Source organism: Podarcis vaucheri (genome assembly GCF_965113315.1).
Source record: "Podarcis vaucheri genome assembly, chromosome: 5".
In the NCBI taxonomy this organism is placed as follows: Eukaryota; Metazoa; Chordata; class Lepidosauria; order Squamata; family Lacertidae; genus Podarcis; species Podarcis vaucheri.
Window position 1 is genome coordinate 30,334,936 of NC_138763.1, and position 20,298 is coordinate 30,355,233.

General features: G+C 41.6%; 1 protein-coding gene across 1 annotated transcript in view; it reads left to right on the forward strand.

Moving 5' to 3' along the window:
* Positions 1–20,298, forward strand: part of SPHKAP (SPHK1 interactor, AKAP domain containing) — a 73,271-nt gene that overhangs the window by 17,767 nt on the left and 35,206 nt on the right. Inside the window, exons 2-3 of the mRNA XM_082223865.1 lie at positions 3,840–3,942; positions 11,990–12,100. Coding sequence (XP_082079991.1) covers positions 3,840–3,942; positions 11,990–12,100 — 214 coding nt within the window. The remainder of the gene's footprint in view (positions 1–3,839; positions 3,943–11,989; positions 12,101–20,298) is intronic.

Consider the following 20,298-nt stretch of genomic DNA (forward strand, 5'->3'; position numbering starts at 1 on the left):
GGGAAAAGCACTGGTTTGTAGAATACGTATAGTATTAAACTACAAGCAGCAGCAGCAACAACAACACATCTGCTCCTTGGGTGTCTCTGCATCAGTCCTATGGATTGACTTAAGCAGCAGTGGCACAAGCCCTCAATTCCACTATAGAATAAAAAGTTTGATCCCGATCTTAGAGAGATAGAAAGACATTTATTCCAATCTTGGTAGCTTTCTTGGGTCAGGAGTATCCATAGGATTCTGTACAAATAGTGTAGGCTCTTAACTGCCCATTGCGAAAGGGTACCTGTCCAGTTCATATACTTAGCACAAGTATAATAAAGGGGGGGATCTGCCCTGTTGCAAGGGAATGTTGCCCCTTTAAACCAGTATTGAACCACTTAGGAGTTGCTGTGTCAGACCCAAAACCCACATAACACCTTTTAATTTTTATCCTGTTCTGTTCCGTTCCGTTCTGTGCTGCTTTATTACCAAAGCCACTAAGCTGTAAACTGTAAGCCAGGGCTTAATGTGAAATAGCAGCATTCTGGTTTGCACTGCTCATTTGTTTCCACCAGCTCTTCCCTTTGAGGAAATAAAACAGAGCGGTGGCTTAGTGTTACGTGTGAACCAGCACTCATTTTTTTTGTTTCTCTCCTAGCAGAACATGGACAGAAGCCAAGGTTTATTCCGGAATAACAGATTGTGGTTTCTCTGAAGGGAACAAACCATAAGCGCTTGTTCACAAGTAATGCTAAGTTAGTTCTCCTGGGCTCCCCCCCCCCCCCCGCTTGGTCTGACATGGAGAGGAGAGGGGTGGGTGCAAATCATTCATAGCAAGCCATGATATATTTTAAGCCATGGTTTACTGTTACATGTGAACTGGGACTACGTGTGCAGGCCATTTTATAGGATTGAATCGAATATGTATATGTTTGAAATAATGGTAGAAAAATTCAGAGTACTAAAGAACAGATAAAAAATTTTTTGTGTGACTTTTGTATTGTTGGAGCGTGTTTGTTCCTTGATTATGGTCAAACAAATTCATGGTATTTATCATCTTTCCTCATAGAAAAGCAATTCATAACTTTTTAAAAAACCTGTATCAGCTTATATTTAAGTGTCTGTATGAACAACATACATTTGTGTCAAGGTAAAAAGAGCAAGTAGCTGTAATGTTGGTAAAGTGTGACACTGAAATTCAGCATATTGGACTGTGATAAGAAATGTGAAACATTTCTCACAGCCTAAAGACAGAAAGTGTTGTGACTACCACCAAGTCTTAAAGGCCAAACTAGACATTACGGGGGCAGTTCCGTATGTTTACCTGTGGAACTGTTCCAGTCACGTAAAAGGTGTGATAGTTCGGTTTTTAAAGAAAAAGGCGTGTGCAGGTGAGGAGTACAGAACTATCCTTCCACTTTAGCCCCTTTTAAAGTGTTTTAAGGCCATTTCCAGAATCTTAAGTTCAGCTGAGGAGAAAAGCACTTGGCAGAGAAGCTGTGGGTAAGAGAGCTGCAGGTGGTGGAACCATTCTGAACTTGTCCACACACCCCAATTTTATTTTAAAACTGAATCTCATTTTCTTTCCTATGTGTGGCTGAGTTCCATATTTAAACAGGTGGATCTGCTGCTATGCCGCCAAGTCACATCCACACCATATGCTTAAAGCACCCCTTTAACAATCATGGCTACCCCACAAAGAATCCTGGGAGCTGTAGTTTGTTAAGCATGCTGAGAGAAAGGAGACCTCTTGCAAAACTACAATTCCCTGTACTCTTAGCAAATACAGTTCCCAGGATTATTTGGGGGAAGCAATGATTCTTAAAGTGGTGTAATGATGCTTTAAATGAGTGGTGTGGACATAGCCCTTGTTTGGTTGGGGAGGGGGAAGTTGTCATTTCCCCCGCTTCCTGATTTCCTCCAACAAATGATCCAACTATCACGGTAGTGAGTTTGACTTTTGCCGGCCGTTGCAAGTAAGGATTTGGAGACTGTGTTGAAACATGGTGCCAGAGATGAGTCAGAGCAGCTGAGAATAGCTCAGCCAGCCAAGGAAAGCTCAGCATCATTATAAAATAAGTCAGAGGAAAAAAATGAATGACTAAGATGAAAAGCGTTGGCAAGCAAGACATTTTGCTGCCCGAGGCAGAGTAGCAAATGGTGGCCCTTCCCTGCCCATCTTCACTCAAGGCCAACCAGATTCTGTTGGCACCTGAAGCAGAAAATCCTACAACTGCCTCTCCTGCTTTCTGGCAAGTAAAAATGCAGTTACGATAAATAAAACCACCAGCAGTTTTCTAGCCCTTCATGATACCAAAATCAACAGTCTAAGGTGGCAGACTCACTCTGCCTGATGGCTGGTCCAACCCCAACCTGGAAAGGTAAGATGATATGCAAGGGAGATAATCAAAGGGCTGCAGCCAGAATACATAGCTTGAAACAAGTGTTTGAGAAAGAAGAATAAAAGGTGAGCTCTGCTGGATCCAGCGTTATGTTCTCACAATGGCCAATCGGATGCCTAGAGGAAGCTCACAAGCATGGCAAGAACACAGAAGCACTCCTCCCCATTCGCTCCCCAGTGTATCAGTATACAAAGGCACACTGCATCTGATACCAGAAGTAATATACAGCCATCATGGCCATTGATAACCTTACCCTCCATGAATCTGGCTAATGCCCTTTTAAAACTATTGAAGTTGGGGTAGTGGATTCCATAATTTAACTATGTACAGTGTGAGGAAGCCGTTCCAAAGAACTTTGCTGACTGGTCTGAAGTTCTAGTTCTATGGGAGCTGTAGAAAAAAAAAATCTGCTCCTTAGTTCCCTTCTCCCCCACACCACATGTAAACTTGCTCTCCAAATACTCCAAAAGCTAGGAGGCAGAGCATCCCCAAGCAATGAAAAAAACAAAGAATGTGGGCGGAGCCCTCTGGCAAGAGCCACCTCTGCAGGTTCATCATGGACGCCGTGTGACCATTATGTAGCAACCGTGAGTGTATGGTGAAAGTGCCACTCACGGCGCCAAATCAGTGGAGTGGGTTTGATGTTGGCAATGATTTATAGCTTTGTTCCATGGGCTGCCATCATGAGTTGCTAATCCATCAGTATCAACATTTTATGACTGGCGTTGGCTCTGCATGACAAGCTGCGCCTGAGGATGATAGCTCCGGACTGTCCTCTATGTCTGCAAATTCTGGATTTCACGCCTGCAACACTGTGTACTGTACCACCACACCACATTAACCATGATGACGAGGAAAGCCTGCTTGGGCTCTCTAGTCCATTGCACTTTTTGTTGTTGTTTTGTCTCTGAATAGCTGTACAGTAATTTGTCTTTTTTTCCTGGTTGTGAATCAAGGGACTGAGATGAGGCATAGCAGCTTTTGCTAACCTGGTGCCCTCTGATGTTTTGGGACTATGAGCCAGTAGAGCTAGCTGGCTGGAGCTTGATTGTAACATTAATCCAAAATATATACCAGGTTGGCAAAGGCTGAAGCACAGCATGAAGTTTGTTTGTTTTTATCTTGGAATCTGTCAAGCTGAATGAATGCTGCCATTACATATCAGTTGCACCCCTAGAACTGTGCTTGAGGAGGAAGAGAACACTTAATTGTATTGTTGAAGGCAGACAGATGCCATTATGTCCAGCTAAGGTCTTTATTCTCAGTTTTTAAAAGGCACCAGGGAGTTATTTTACAGCATACTTCCAAAGGCAGCAAAATGAACCGGTCAATAGACTTGCGCTGCTAACCTAGAAAACAGCAGGGATTGAAGTGATCTGTGGTTGGGTAGGACTTAAAAATGAAGCCATATTTGATTTATTTATGCCAATGAGTCACTGAATGATTTTCTCTCTTCAGCAACTTTGAATCTCCACTGATGTATGAAGTTTCAGATCACCAGAGCAGTGGCACAGATAGTTCAGGAAGCAGTCTTGGAAGCTCGGTCACAGCATGTAAGAAGGTAACTTGCGTTATTTTTAATCAGATTGCATTATTAAAATAAACTTGGCATTATTAAAATAAGCTCACGTTATTCTTAACCAGCAGGTTGACTGTACTGCTGAGCTGTTGTCTCAATAGTGCTTGAAGCCCAAGCTGTATGGTAAATAAAAAATATGAAATGGAAAAATCAGCATGAACATCTGGATATGGGCAAAAAAGATTGCAAGTCTTGCATTGGCTGGATAATCCAAAAATGTTTGGTGTCTTGTGTTTATGGACAGCCTGATCTTGCTGTGCTCCTTTCGCTGTAGAGACAAACTGTGGCTTGTGCCAGTGACACTCTCAAGGGCAAATGGTTCTAGGAAAGTGAACACAGATGCTCCACCACTGGAGTTTCTGTGACTGGGCGTGGACAGAAAGGGTAGACTTGAGTCGAGGGGATGAATTGCCCACTCCATATATGTCTGGAACCTCTGAGCTTAATCATACGTATCATCAGTTTGATTGGAATGGGTCAAGCATTAAGTGTACTTACCAGTGATAATATTCACAGTCGTTAATCTTCTATTTTCAGTTAGCTGAAGTAAATAAGATGGAAATTGATTTCCTGCAGATATCCTTCTGAGAAAAAACTTGCTAAGTGGGAAAAGCTCCAAATGTAATTAAGATTTAAGATTAAGACAGGCAATTGAGCTAATATCTCAACTTGGACTCCACATTTCGAGTTCAGAAAATAAAAGGAAAAGGAAACAAGGCCAAATAGACACGTGGCAAACTATGGGTGAGCTCTAGAGCATATAGGGAGAGATGTTGGGTTCCTTGCACCATCACTTCCCATTACATGCGAAGGAGCACGCATACTGCATATTTGCTTTATTTGAGTCAGGCAATGGATGAAGCATTTTATTAATTTTTTTGTTTTCTTGCATTTATATTTCACCTTCCTTCCATCCATCGTGAAACCTAAGACAGTGTAGATGTGGTACTCAGGTAAGTCTTCAGTCTGGGCACTGACCAGACTCGGGCCTTCCTAGCTTCAAGGTAGTGGTGGCTTCCTATGCCTTCATGTCATGCTGTGGACTCACATTGCTCGCGTCCAGGTGCAACCAGACAAGATCAGTGGAGGGCAGAATCTTTCTCTCATTTGGCAGCTTCTTTTAAGACAGCTCAACTGAGAGCTATAATGGTGCCTAAGCGAATTCTCACAGTGGATTCAGGTTATGAGTCATATCTGCAGCTAGCTTTGCTTGAGACTGAGAATTCCATTTTTTAAAAAAGCTTGATATTGGTCTGCACTGTTTTGTTAGCTATCTACAATTTGTCAGATAATTGAACAGGATTTCTGCTGACCCATGCACATCTCTGAGGGCTTTAGTTTCATTCTGACATTATGAGGCCCTTCTTAAGTTCTCCTGCCTGCTGAGGTGAGCTGGCTGGCTGATCGGTGAATGGCCTATTCCGTGATTTCGCCCTACTTATAGAATGCTATTCCTATTTCAGTTTGTGGTGACTGATCCTTGGGCCAGTGTTGGAAGCCATGTGAAAACTTTTCTATAGGGCAAGCTATAGATCTCCAAGTCCCCCATACTAGACCTTACCTGTAGATAGTTAGTTGCATTCATGCAGGTTTCCTAAATTTCAGTGCTAAAGATGTTGGCATCTTAAAGCTCTTCAATCTCGATTGAATTTTTTTTGAGCTTTTGAAAATTTTAACGAGCTTCGAGTCTAGTGGCACTGTGGTCTAAACCACAGAGCCTAGGGCTTGCCGACCGGAAGGTCAGCAGTTCGAATCCCCGCGACAGGGTGAGCTCCTGTTATTCGGTCCCAGTTCCTAAGCACGTCAAGTGCAAGTAGATAAATAGGTACCACTCTGGAGGGAAGGTAAACAGCATTTCCGTGTGCTGCTCTGGTTCACCAGAAGCGGCTTTGTCATGCTGGCCACATGACCTGGAAGCTGTCTGCAGACAAACACCCGCTCCCTCGGCCTATAGAGCAAGATGAGCACCGCAACTCCAGAGTCGTCCACAACTGGACCTAACGGTCAGGGGTACCTTTACCTTTACCTAACATTCCAAAGTGAGACATGGACAGCAATGCAGGGGATTGAACTAGGTGAGTCTTGGGATCCCTTCTGAATCTACAATTCTATGATTTGATGCTCTGGGAGAGGAACATTCTATCCCCACGCTGGGAGCACATACATTTCCTTATGAGGGAGATTCCCAAGCTCCTTTTCTGTATTTTACAGGCAAAGCATGGAAACAGCAAAATGTGGCCAACTTTGACCCCTGTTTCAGTGTGGGAGACCCTCTCTGTTTTTACTGCAGCCTCTTGACGGCTAATTTAATATTCTGTGTAACCAAAAATAAATATTCCAATCCACATAAATATGATTCACCTGCATTTTGACAATAGCAGGAATTGATGTAAATTGAAAGGGTTATTATAAGATGTGTTAACATGGGAAACGTCTCTGAGTCCTCAGCATAAGCTATTACAGTCCATCAGCTTCTCTCCACACATTTTATTAATTTAATGGATTTCTTTCATTCTTTAAAAAAAAAGTAGATTTATCATTTGCAATGGACTGGCACTGGCAGAGAATAAATTACACATCCCATCCAATTCACTTTTTTTAGCATTTGATTAGTTATTCCTGACATGAACGGTGCCTTTTAGGCAGCATTCAAGGTGCCAAAGATCAGTTCACTGTCCCCATTTCAAAAAATGCTGAGAACAAGCCACCAAGCTCTCATCTTGTTTTGCCTGTTTTATGCTCATCTCTTTTTGATGAGCTTTAATTAACTATAGCAATTAAGACATCCAGGCAAAAACTTGCTGCTATCTCCTGTGTGGAGCAGAGCCCCTTTAGAGCTCCATTACATATTAAAGCTGCGATTCTATACTGATTTACCTGGGAGTAAGCCCATTGAATTCAGTGGGACTTACTTCCAATAGACATGTGTAGGATTCATCTGTAATATTAGTCACTTAGAGAAAGATGAGGTTATACTGAATTTATGGGCTGCTTTCCCTCCTGGGCAAAACTATTAAGTTTTCATTGCATGTATTATTAGATACTGTTTGTGTTCACTGATTGACAGTTGACAACACACTGGATAATGGTGACAGTTTAGTCTAGACAGAAGTGGCAAAGGGTTTTTGTTTGTTTTGGGGGGCAGTGGAGACATTGTCACTTAGACTTCTCAGCCATGAATTCTCTTAACAATCTTGGAAAAATAACATTATGGATTCTCAGTTTTCTGTTTGTGGAATGGGAAGATAATGGCCTACCTCATACAGTTTTTGAGAGGATGGAGATGGGATTTTGATCATGGAATCATAGGGTTAGAGGTGTCCACAAGGATCATCTAGTCCAAATCCTTCCTCTTAATCAAGATGTCACCTTTCTCAAACATTTCTGAAATGCCATTGCATGCTCAAGGAAGCAGATTCCAGAGTCTCCGAAGCATCCCATTTCATTGCTTCAATCACAGTACCTGGGATTTGAAATACAAATAGTATTTCAGCAGGAAAAGCTCCCCCCCCACCTTTTCCCAGGTCTTCTGAAAAAAGCATCTCATTCAACTGATCTATTAATATGAAGAGAGGCGTTAAGGGATTATATTAAGCAAACCAAGACTGAATCAAGCCTTTTCCTGTTAGGTTTATGTCAAGGTTCGGCCTTTGAGTTGTTAAAACTTTGCTGGTTTGTTTGAGACAGGGAACCAGTCTGCCTCAGAAATAATGAAAGATTTTATTTGGATGCTCATACTCAGATGGGATTGTTCTACTGATCTCTCTTGAAAAATCCTTTCTTGTCTCAAGCAATTGTGTCAAATTTTTGTGGTTAAAAACCCCCGGGGTGCGATGAATGTGATACTATTTTGTGCAAAAATGCCGACAGTGGAAATTAATTATTTGATTAGGCAAAACCATCATCAATTTGATCTAGTAAGCCTTACACTCTAGATAGCTTTAAATGGGGGAATTGCTGTTGTTAGAGAAGCAGTAGCAGCAATTGTTTAACATCCCCTTCTGTTTGAAAATCTTTTATTAGACCATAAAGGCATGGCAAGTTTTCAGAGTACTATCAGGACAATAACAGAGCAATGCTAACAGTGAATGACACCACTCAGCCTACCACTTCCTTCTATAAGATAAAAGAACCCTGAGTCTGAATTAGGGGGAGGACTTTAGCTTAGTGGAAGAATAACTGCTTTGTGCTGCAAAGATCCCAACTTCTCATGGTAGGGCTTGGGAGAGGCGCCATATCTGAAGCCCTGGAAAGCCACTGCCCATTGGTGTAGATAAGAATATGGACCAGTGGTCTGCCTTGGTACAGGACAGCTTCCTGTGTTGTACTTACCTGAGAGTGAGCCCCATTAAACTGAATGGGACTTATTTCTGAGTATATACATGCACAAGGATTGTTCTTGCTTTCTGGAGACAGGAGGAGGGCTGCCAAAAATGCATATGTTTCACCAGCTCATATTCTCCTGACATTCCCCTCCATCCCTAAAGAGTCAGGTCATTTTGTTCAGTCTTAGCCAGGTGTAGGTACCCTGAAGGCAACGAAGGACTGAGACGTGGTGGGAAGGGAACTTAGTTCCTCCCTTCTCCGCTTCACCTTAGATAACCTCAGTGCAATCTGATTGCCATTCGTTAAATATCCTTGAATCCTCGTGGAACAGTTCCACTTGGGAGTTACCTGCGTATTACCGGCGGCAAAAATAATTATCATTAGGGTGCCTAGGGTGGCTTTTGACATGATATGAAATGATGGGGGTTGGCTGCGGCAATCCCTTTCACATACTCTCTCAACCTTGATGTCGAATGTAAGGCAGCACTTAGATTTAAGCAGCCTGGAATTAATATTCTTAAACAAGCCCCTCTAACTTGCTTCTGGATCAGGCTGATGGCTGTCACCATCAAGAATTCACCCACCCCTGTAGCACCAAGGAACAGTTTCAAAGCAACAAGGCAGCAATTCCTTCCCATTCTTATTGCATGTTTAAAAACTGAATATTTCACATACTTTATCCCAAAATCTGATGTGTTGTGATCGAGTATGAATATATATATTTAAAGGGAGGTATTCAGCTATGCTTTAATCAGAGCAGACATACTGATATTAAAGCCACATTCATTAATTTCAGTGGGTCTACTCTGAGTAAAGCTTAGTTGGCTATCATGAAAATCCTTATAATTTTATGTAAACGGCATTGTGCAAACTGTGGGGAAATACATCTATTTTTCATTAGGATTCCAGTGTACCAGGTAAAGACTGTGTATGCATATTAGCATATTTTGCAAATAAAAAAAGTTGCCAAGAGCGGATTCAAGGAGCAAATCCCATCATTCTTGCATCATAAACTGCTTTATTATAATGAAGTCAAACGGCTCAGCTCTCCTACGCAAACAGGTAACAAATAGCCTCATCTTATTTCCATTACCATGATTGGATGAATAGCTGACCGTTTATATTCCGGCACTTACTCCATGTTGATTGCCTATTTTAAAAAGGCATTCATTTACATGAATTAACACATGTAGGTCCATGCAAATTGCTGCTTCCCTGAAATTAAGCTGAAAACATTGCTCAGTACAGACACTTGGAGGGAGATAATGAATAGCATTATGAAGTCTTTTTCAGTAAGTGTCCCTGCTGTGGCTGTTACTCCTTTAGTTAAATCAAAATTAGAGAACCTGTAGCCTTCCAGACGTTGTTGTCGAGCTACAGCTCCCATAATTCCCGGTTGTCAGCCATGTTAGCTGGCGTTGATGGGTCCAACAACATCTGGGGGACCACAGATTTCCCACTCCTGCTTTACACCATAGGACCATATATACTCCTATGTGGAAAGGCAGACTTTTTTTTCCATGGCTGGGGGGATGTTATGTCTAGTGAGAAACTGATTATGAGAGCTAATCTTGCTAAGACCCCAATATACTGATGTGGTATCCGACAAAACTGCCAGGTGGAAGTTTCATAATTATTTTGCATCCATCTCTTAATTACCATGCTGCTAATGCAGCAAAAACAATGCAGGAGGAACTTACTAGATACCAGTCTCTGCAGCCACAGCAGGCGCTGTGATTCTCCAGCGGTTTCGCCCCTGGAGGCACACCCCATTGTCTTTCGAGACAGACAGGTGCTAACAATAATAACAATAATAACCTCTTAATTATCTCTATGCACATGGATTTCTCCCCAAACTATTATTTCATACATTTCAGATTTTCCCATGCCAATTGATGGTTCAGGAAGGCTTTCAAATCAATCCCTGCCCCCCCCCCCCGCTGTATTCCAAACTCAAAGTGAAATGCATGAGAGAGACAGTTACATCCCTTTATACAAACAGCAAAGTCATTCTCCAAGTTGTGGATTCTTGTGTAACCAAAACACTGCAGCAATATATTTTTTTACAGGAACCATTTGCTTGTATTGTTTGTATTAAGCACGAGTCATCCTGATTATTTGTGCCAAACAGAATGATTACATGCTTATTAGTTCAATTTATTCAGTGGAACGTACTTCTTGAAAAGGCATGTGTAAGATGTGCCATGAAGCTGCTATGCTACCTGTACTTACCTGGGAGCAAGTCCCATTGAATTCAAAAGGATTTGCTTTTGCGTAGACATATTTAGGATTCCAGTGTTCAAATGCATAATTGCCTTCAACTAGTGAAATCCCTAAAGAGAAAGGGCTTGCATCACATTGTTTATATCTTACTAGCATATAATGTTCAGTTCATTTCCCATCACAGTTCATGCATATGAATTTTTATGTACATTTCCAATCACTTTAATATGGTGTTATTTATTGTGCTTATTTTCAAAGGTGGCAAATGGCATCCCATTCACATTATAGAATCAGAGCCTAGAATAATAAGTATACTTTATTACAATATGCTTAGCACCAAATATATGTGTGGTGTCACTGCCTGCAATTTTGAGCTAGTCACCGTTTTTTTAAAAAAGAGGCATTTCAATGAAGCGTGGCTTTAAAAGGAGGGAAACCCATTTTAATGCAAAATGAGATCTCTTGCATAGAAACATATAATGATCTGGGGGAAAATTATTTAAAGGTATCAATGCATTATTTTAAAAAAGTTTTGCTTTAAAGAAACAGGGACTGAGCACTCTTTGCTTAGTTTGGGTTCGAAAGTGAGCTTGGGCAGGCTCCACGTTTGTGCTCACAAAAGCCTCGCCAAGAAGTTCAGTCCTTGAGGACACAATGAGTTTTTGTTTTGAACACTAGCCAGATGATGGATAAGCAAGGCTGAAACATGAGAAAGATAGAGCTGAAAGCAAATGAAACCATGGTTTAGTAAGCTAGGAATTTAACATTATGCTTGCACATTCGCCCTTCTTCCCCATCCCTCATTCCTTCCAAGGCTTTAGGTCTCGTATCATGATTACTTTCATTTTTTATTACATCAAAAATGATGTAAATTCGAGTTTTAATCTTGGATTGTACGCTACAATCTGAAACCATGCTAATGCCCTAATGTAATTTGAAGCCCAAAGATTAAACCACAGTTTCCCGTGCCAGGTTCTAGTTTAAGGTAATCACAATTCAGGCGTCAAAGTCAATGTACAGGAATTGAAGGGAAGGAGCAAGGAAGGAGCATGCAGGCACAATGATTGTTCCGAGTTGAATAAACCATGTTTTATTAAGCCAAAATATTGTTGCATCCAGATGAGCCCAATGGCAGCGTTCAGATACGTGAACTGTGCTAGTCATAGTTAAGAACCTACATGATGGTTTGAGCTTCCAAAGTGAAATTTTGGAAAACGAGCCTTTAAAATAAAGTTTGACTTACACCACCAGTTTTCCTGGTGTAGGTTCTGCTGGGTTGCCACGTCATGTCACCGAGATGCAAGAGGATTGGATTTTCTCTCCTTGCCCTGCCTCACCCCATCCCTTTTGGGGGGAACTTACCACTTTAAATTGCTTGATGACTCAAAAGCAAAATTGATTTGAAAGCTTCCACTGATGCAGGCATCCAGGCTTCATGACTTTGATGGAAGGAGGACTATGAAATCTTGTGTTTCCACAGGTTCTCTGCAGTAACAGCCTGCTAGAATCAACAGACTACTGGTTCCAGAATCAGAGGACACCATGCCGGATTGGCATCGTGGAGGACAAGTTGGAGAAGAACTATGCCTCTGTAAGTCCTTGAGCGATCCGAACCCTAGCAGGAGAAGGAATGTGCAGTCAGAACAGTGAATAAATCGTAAATCTGAAAATGTATTGGCTTGTTGTTTGAAAACCACTGCCTATTAGCAAAAACACAGTCAACTATTTAGGCAATCAAAAATGAAATTTCGCAACTCTGCTGCGTGTTTCTGATTTCTGCTATCAGTGCTGGTTTACATGAAATTACAGGATTACAGAGCAGGAGAAGGGGTGGCATGTGAGATTGATCTCAAGAGAGAAGACTACCCAGAGTAGAAGGGAAACAGTGTCAGTAATGTGGCTTTTGTTAAGATGAAACTTATATAGTATCTTGGCCGCATTCAACTTTTAAAATGTTACTTTTAGGACTGCTTTTCATATTACATTTCTCCTCTAATGGAGTTTGCTCGGTAGAGTGATACATGTTTATAACCCAGTATAGAGAAATTGTAACATGAAGAATGGTTATTTGGCTTGAGAGCTAGTTAAGCAACCATAGGTATACCTTTGCAACATTAATATTGGTAAAGAGAACTGTACTTATTCTTCCCAGATTACTTGTTTAAAGATGCTTTCCTTATGCAGCAATGGGGGACCTGTGGCCCTCCAGATGTTGTTGTAGTCCAGCTTCCTTAAACCCCAGCCAGCATGGCCAATGGGCAGGGATGATGGGAGTTGTAGTCCGGCAGTATCTGGACTGCTACACATTTCCCACCCCTGTCTTTAATGCTGTGTTCATGCTATCTCTGAACCACTACCAGTAGCAACTATGGTTACTGTAGGAATAACTTAATAAGGCATGCATTTTGCTGCCCACTTTTTAATCAACAAGAACAATTTGTTTATAATGGGGAGTGGAAGAAGCTGTGCATCCCACAGGGCTGTTTGTGTTCTTACATTGCTTTCAAGCATTGTTCCTAGTACTTGGCATGCCAACTGAGAATTAGTGGTGTGTAGTTACTTTATCTTGCAACAGTGAGTATGAGTCAAGCTACCCTTTATTTTTTATTTTATTTTTTAAAAAAGCTTTGCATCTTTGGGTCTTTGTTTCCTCCCCAAACCTAAGCTGTTATTACTAGAGAGGTATTTTTAGCTTAATCCCTAGCTCAGTCTTTAAAACACCTTAATTATATTCTGCCAAGGAAGAAGAATAAGTTAGCTGGAGGTTAAAACCGTGGCAGTAACAAGCCACAGCCCTTTTCCAAATATGGTACATGAGTGAACACAAGGCCTTTTAAAGGCGTGTCATCACGTGGCCTTCTCATTAGTAAATGTGAAGGAATACAGCCAAGATACAATGTCCTCTCTGTTCCAGCGTCGCACATGTCCCTTATTATTATTAGATCACAAAATTGTTTACTAGCCCATCTGCTTCACACATGCCTGTGTTAATCATTTGCTGCCTGTAACAGGGAGAAAATAACCAAATTGTGCAAAGCTTCCCTGACTCGTCACCTAGAGACAGTTCTTACCTGCTTAAGTGGCCAAGCAACAGCTTCCGTATAATTCTGGGTTGTTTCCGCTAGCAAAAGTTCTCTGTGTCTCATTCCACGGTGTTGTGGCCATCCACGGTGCCATCCTCCCAAAGCTGGAGTGGCTTCATGTCAGCAAAAGATTCTCCCCTGGGTGTCTGTAAAGGAGAGCCCATGGCTAGGGCTCAGCCTTGCCCCATGCATAATCTCCAGTCCCAACAGATGATTAGGGTGTTGTTTATCTGCTGTGCCTGCTTCTCTCATGCAAGCCAATATTTATATGCTTGGTGTGGTGGTTGACAATATCAGGTTCAGAAGGGGGAGACTCCACTTCAAATGACAGCTCAGCCGGTGAATTCTCGTGCCCCAGTCTCTCACACTTACACGCTAGCCTGCTGAACAGAGTTGTTATGAGGGAGGAGGAAAATAATTTATCCCTGATCTTTGTTGTGGAAGTTTGCATTAAAATGTAAATATTGCAAACTCTAATACATAAGTAATCAAATAGTGCTTTCATACCCTGCTTCCCCCCCCCCAACCATTCAGTGTGAAAAGAAACAAGCTGTTCAGGACCAAATTTTGCACATTATGCTTAACATATAGCAGGCAGAGGGGGGAAAGAAGTTCTTCATTTCTGCACAGATTTAAATCTGTGTTGTTTAAATACAGCCTCAGTTGTTATTGGGACCATGAAATGCAGAAATTTGGCTCTTCCTTCCCCAGCTGTGACTCCCCCCCCCCCACCTCCATAAAACTCCTGTCCCCAGACTATGTGAGTTAGTAAAAAGGTTCCAACTGGCCCCAGTGGAGGTTATTTTACTAGCCTTCATAGCTGTTTAGGAGAAAGGCAATGTTAGAAACTGAAATATGAAAGCTAGGAGCTAAATGGCACCATAAACCTAGGTTATGGGCACAACAACAGAATGTCTAGGCACACTTTTTTACAACAAGAATACAAAGCTGAAAATGAATGAACTGCAGCTAAAATCTTATGTTCATTTTTCACATGGTCTAGTTCTCATCTGAAGACTGCAAAAAAGCAATACTTCTCCTGCCGCCCCCCCTAATATTCTTATGAGGATCCTATCTTCAATCTTCAGAAAGTGGCTGGAAGTGGGGAGGCAGAAAAGGGTCCTCCTTTCCTTCCAGCAGTGGCAGTTTTAATCTGAAATCTTAGGCGCAGTACAGTACCCAGAGCTCAGAAATTGCCCGCATTAATGAAATTCCCTGTCACAAAACACAGCTAGAGCAATGGGAGTTTTGAATGCTGGGGAAAGGACAGTTTTTAGCTGGTATCATAGATGGGAACAGTACTATTAACAATCAGGTTTTCCCTTGTGCCTGTAAATAAAGAAAGAAAGTTGGAGATGTAGCTGCCGTAAGCATAATGTGCAGTTTGACACCTAGTTCTCCTCTCAGGCACCTTAAATGCTGCTGAGTCTGGACAGAGCCAAAGTTACTGCTGCGTTTTCCCTTCCTCACTTCAGACCATGGCTTCTGTTTAAAAACAAATGGTCATCTCATAAGGCTTATGGAGAGCAAATAGATCGGCACTGCATAGACCTGCCCTGCTTACCACATAAAAGATATCTCTTGGGCTGTTGCAGCACAAGTCCCTGCCATTCTTAAGTGGCAACTCATGAACTGGAAGCTTATGTTTTATCTGTTTTAATTTATTGTTGCCCGACTATGTTCAGGATTGTGGGGTACACTGGGGAAATATCCCAGCTCATCCAATAATTGCTATTCTACTGGGTTTGTTCTCTTGCTCGTTTGCTCTTGCCTGTTAAGGGTGTATTTGGAGACCACTTTTGACAAATCCACTTAGTAATAAATAAATAGGAAACTTGCAAAAGTGCTATGAGAAGAACTGGGCATATAGCCCGGGGCTGGCAAGGCTGTAAATGATGCTCCATAGGGCCAGGTGGTTGATGCGGAGCATGATGCGTATTTGAAGATACGGCCTTTACTTTGCACCTGTGATCTATCACAGCCCTTAGAAACGGAATCCCCAATGAGTCTTCAGCTTGATGTTGCTTATGCATTGGCACGATTGCTTGCTATCATGAGTCCAGGGTTTACTGTGACCCAGATGACGTCAGGTATAGAGAAATGGTGCCTTGCTAATCATTAGCATATTGTACAAAAGGGTAGCAGATGGCTTGCATGACATAAATATTTATTGGCATATTTTCTTTAAGTTTAAATCACAAGTGACAATCAATTTAGACCGAAACCAAAAAGGAGTAATCCTTAATGAGAAGAAAACATTTACAGCTGTTTCTGAAGCAATGAAATCTGAAGAAAGGGACTCTTGGCAATGCAGCCAAGTAGTTAAACTAAGGACAATTTTTAATGTGCCTATAAAGCCACTGGGACATTATTTTTCTTACAGGCGCTTGATATATAATTGGCACTAAGTGTCAATTACATTCTTTTCTGAGCACTTTCCAAAATGTGGTAAGACACATAGTGGTGCTTCTTGAAATATTTAGGCAGGGAGTAGAGTGGGAAATCTGACCAAATCTGGTGTGTGTTGCGTTAAGGCAGCAACTTCAAAACCTTCCTAGGCCAAAGAGAGTAAACATTCAGAATGCTTTTAACTATTTAGAGGACTTTCCTTTTTTGAATTGTGGATGTGTTTGCTGCCCTGGGCTCCTTCAAGAGGAAGGGTGAGATATACATGCAATACATCATCATCCATCATCATCATCATCATCATAGCCTTTGCCCAATCCAGTGTCCTTCAGGTGTTTTGGCTAAAGTTATACCACTGGGACATGGAAATCTGCATCATGACATTTTTTTCTCCCCAAAGGGCAAACATTAATTGGGTCAGGAGGAAATGGTTAAGTGCTTTGTCAGACGTCTTCTGTCAAAAGGAGAGCTATTCCCTGCAGCTGCCATGTTTTATCACCCTAAGCAGAGGAATGGGGAAAGGAGTGTGACAGCACGGACCATGTGATTTTAGAATGCCAAGAGACGGGTGGCAGGAACGAGGGCGTGACAGTTTCCATGTACTTCGTAGGATATGGTAACAAAAATGAAAGAGAGGAGAATAGCTTGCAAACCAGTTGGCATTACCTAGGGTTGTCATATTTCAAACAGTGAAAAAAATCCGGGCAGAAAAGTTGTTGAGCTTTTTTGGGCAAATTCACAAAAAATGCCGATTTTGAACTATTTTTATGGGAAAATGGCAAAAACTGCACTGCCAACATGGGCTGCTATACATCCAAATTTTCCTGGAGATTTTTCTCCGATTTCCACCCAGACACTGCTGCCGACTGCAATATTCCGGATATGTCTGGAAAAGTCCTGATGTATGGCAACCCTACATTGCCTGCTATTTGAGATGAATAATGTTCTCTCCAACTTGCTTGAATCATAGAGTCAGCCCCTGCAATGCAGAAATATGTAGCTGTCCCTTATGGGGATCGAACCTGCAACCTTAGCATCAGCACCCAAGCTCTAATCAGCTGAGCTATCCCATCTGAACAACGCATGTAAGTGCAGCACTCACCTCTCACACATATTGTCTCTTTCAGATTTGTTGAGCATAAGGATAAGGTGAGGCGGCTGAAACTGGCTAAGTCATCTAGTTAGCTAGCAGAGGAGGAGCAGCCTGTTCTAGAGATAATATCTACAGTGTTGCAGGAAATGATCTTTACGATTTAATAAGTAACTCTATTGTTCTTATTTAAAAATCGTTTATTAACAGAGAAAACAGAATACCATCAAGTTACTCGTAAGAGTGTAGGAGCAAGCTGTTTTGCTCTCAGCAGGAATGTTTATATTCCTATGGTTGCTGCAATTTAATGAGCAGGTTAAGAAGTAAATAGAACAATTCAGGGAAGGGGGGTGATCCCTCAGTTATTCTTGTTTTTATTACATTGTTGTCTTGTGAATTTCATTAAGAAATAACTCCAAAATCCACAACAGGGCAATACCTTTATTAGGAACAACCAAAATGCCAAAATAGTGGCATGCTTTGGAGTTCTGCAGAATTCTGTATTAGGCAAGATGTTATGCAGAGCTGGAGGTAGAAGGTTAAGGAAATGTCTTATGACATTCAAAAAGTGGGCCTTCTCAGGTGTGGCACCATTCCACATGCCACAGGATGTTCATGAGTCAGAAACTGGTTCAATTTAAATGCCCCCTGAAGTCTTAACTGGGTTTGGTTGCAACGTTCTGCTATATTTATGAATCTAGGTGCATATTATGAATCCTAGATGCATGTTGCTATGATACATGTAGTTTATTTGTGGTGGTGGTGATGATGATGATGATTTAAACGTCTTGGTTATTCTGCCTATTGAGTGGAATATAAATATAATTAAATAACTAGCAAAGAAGTACACAACTTAGGCTAAATGTTGTAGCCATGTGACCAGCTTATAGCCTCAGTTCCAAGCTGCAGACTCCAGACTGAATAATAAGGGAGCAATCCTATTGCGAGATTCACTGGGATGAGTGGGGTTAGGATCCAGGGGGTCTCTGGCTGAGCTTTGCTGTCCCTCACCCTCAGCTGAGCTAGCATATCTCCCCCATCTTGGCTTAGCTGCATCAGCTGAGCCTGGTGGATCTTAAGCCTGAAAATGGGGCATTCCAGTGGCATGGTGGGGGCAGAACAAGGAGACAGGAGACTTGGCCTGGATCCTATCTGTTCATCTCAGTCATGTGGACCTGCCAACCCGATCTAAGATATGTCGGCAAAAAAGGTGGTGTAACTCCAACTGCTATCTGTTTTTCCGAGGCAGGCTGCCTTAGTGCTTCTTATGAATTGTGTGCTTCTTTTCAATTGTGCTTCTAATGTCACAGGGTAATAACATCAGCATGCACCTGTTGAATTCCAGATGCTTCCTTTTATGGCAGGACACTCAGAGGACCTCAGTACTCTAGACCTCCAAGCTCTATATACGCAAGCGTTCTCTCCACTTCCATATTGGGAAGTGATCCAGAGATGCTGTTCCATGGTGCAAGATTCCATGGGGGCATCAGAGCCTCCTTCGTGCATATCAGAGCTGTGCTTGTAAAAGTACATGACTGCACAACCGGAGAAACTTGCAATAAATTAAAATGGGTCACATCAAAACAAGGTGCCAAAAGATAATAAATATCCCACTTGAGTGGCTCTTTTCCTGTCACAATATACAGTATTGTCTTGAAACCCCATAACTGAAGTCAAGGTTCTGGAAGTGCTTCCAAGAGAAACTTCAAAACATCTCTTGTTTCCTCATTATATTTTCAGTTCCATCACCATGAGCATGATTTTATGAGATGAATGAAAGGCCATTTAATCCAAATGTTTTCATTTCCACTCTCTGTAGCTGTTATGTGTGTGGTTTCCCCCCTGCCAACGAGGTTTTGGCATCTATGAAAATTACCATGAGATGCACTCCATCAATTTCTTCCAAATAATTAGTCTGAATGTGTTCCAGTGAGATGGGTTTCATTTTCTGTAAATATTGTGCCTCTGTACATTTCTTTGTTGACATGTTTTGCTTAAATAAGTCATCCTTGCATTACTTGGCATTATGAGGTCTCTCTTAAGAGCTATATTCTTATCCTGGAATACGCAAAGCTCATGGGGCACGGGCATCTGTTTTTACCTATCAGTTATCTACAACTCAGGGTTGAGTCACCCATGAACAATATCATACAGCCATGGGAGTAAAGACACAGTTTCAGTGATAATGTGGGTTCTGTATAAGTGAGCAGTGGTGAGAAAATGGCAAAGTCCTGTCAGTGCATGGGGGCAGTTTTGCATAAGATTGTGCCTCATGGCATATTCATATGATCATAGAACCATAGAATTGTAGACTTGGAAGAGATCCCAGGGGTCATCTAGTTCAACACCATGTGTGCAGCAAATTCTGCTCACATCTACCCCTGGGTGGGCTCAAACCTGCAACCTTCTGGCTAATAGCCAGACATGCTGACCTTTTGAATCCCCGAGTCATGTTAAAACTTTTTAGCATTTTTGGAATTCAGAAGTTGAAAAATTCAGCTTGCCCAAATGGTCACGAGTGATGGGAATTGTATCTTAAAACATCTGGTGTGTCCCAGATGTTAGGGTTAGGGAAGGGAAGCAGCAACTTGAAGCTACTAAAGCAAGATGGTCACATGCAGTGCCCATATACAACACTTCTGCATACTTGTATACTTCTGTAGACATTTGATGTACATATATTTTTAAGTTTAACCATAAGAAGGGTTCGTGGTATACAAATGTTCAAGCCATATTGTGGTTATTAAACTGAGATTAATTCAGAGTTTCCCTGCTCAGATACATCAGGAAACTGTAGTTTAAAGTATAACCAGACCATGGTAGAAGTCCCAAAGCTGGTTTGCAAGGAAAGGTTTGCAAGGCTGATTTTCAGCCTAGTAAATCATGGGATGTTGAGTTGAGATCATTATGTGTAATTCGTTGTTGGAGTTACAAAAGGTTTAGAATTCCCGTCCTCTTTAGTTCTCACCTTATCAATGTTGTTTCTTCTCCATTGTACTTAAACCCCTATAGATATATGTACCTACTGTGTTCACACCATCTTCTTGGCTCTCTTCATGCATTTAATTAAATAGGTTGTTGCCTCCAAAATCTCACGATGCTATGAGCTATTTCATTTTTAAGCAGTCCCCCCTCCTTTTTTTAAATATAACGACTGACTTTTCATCAAAATTAGGTACTATTTTAAAACCTCCTCAGTCAAGCTGAGTG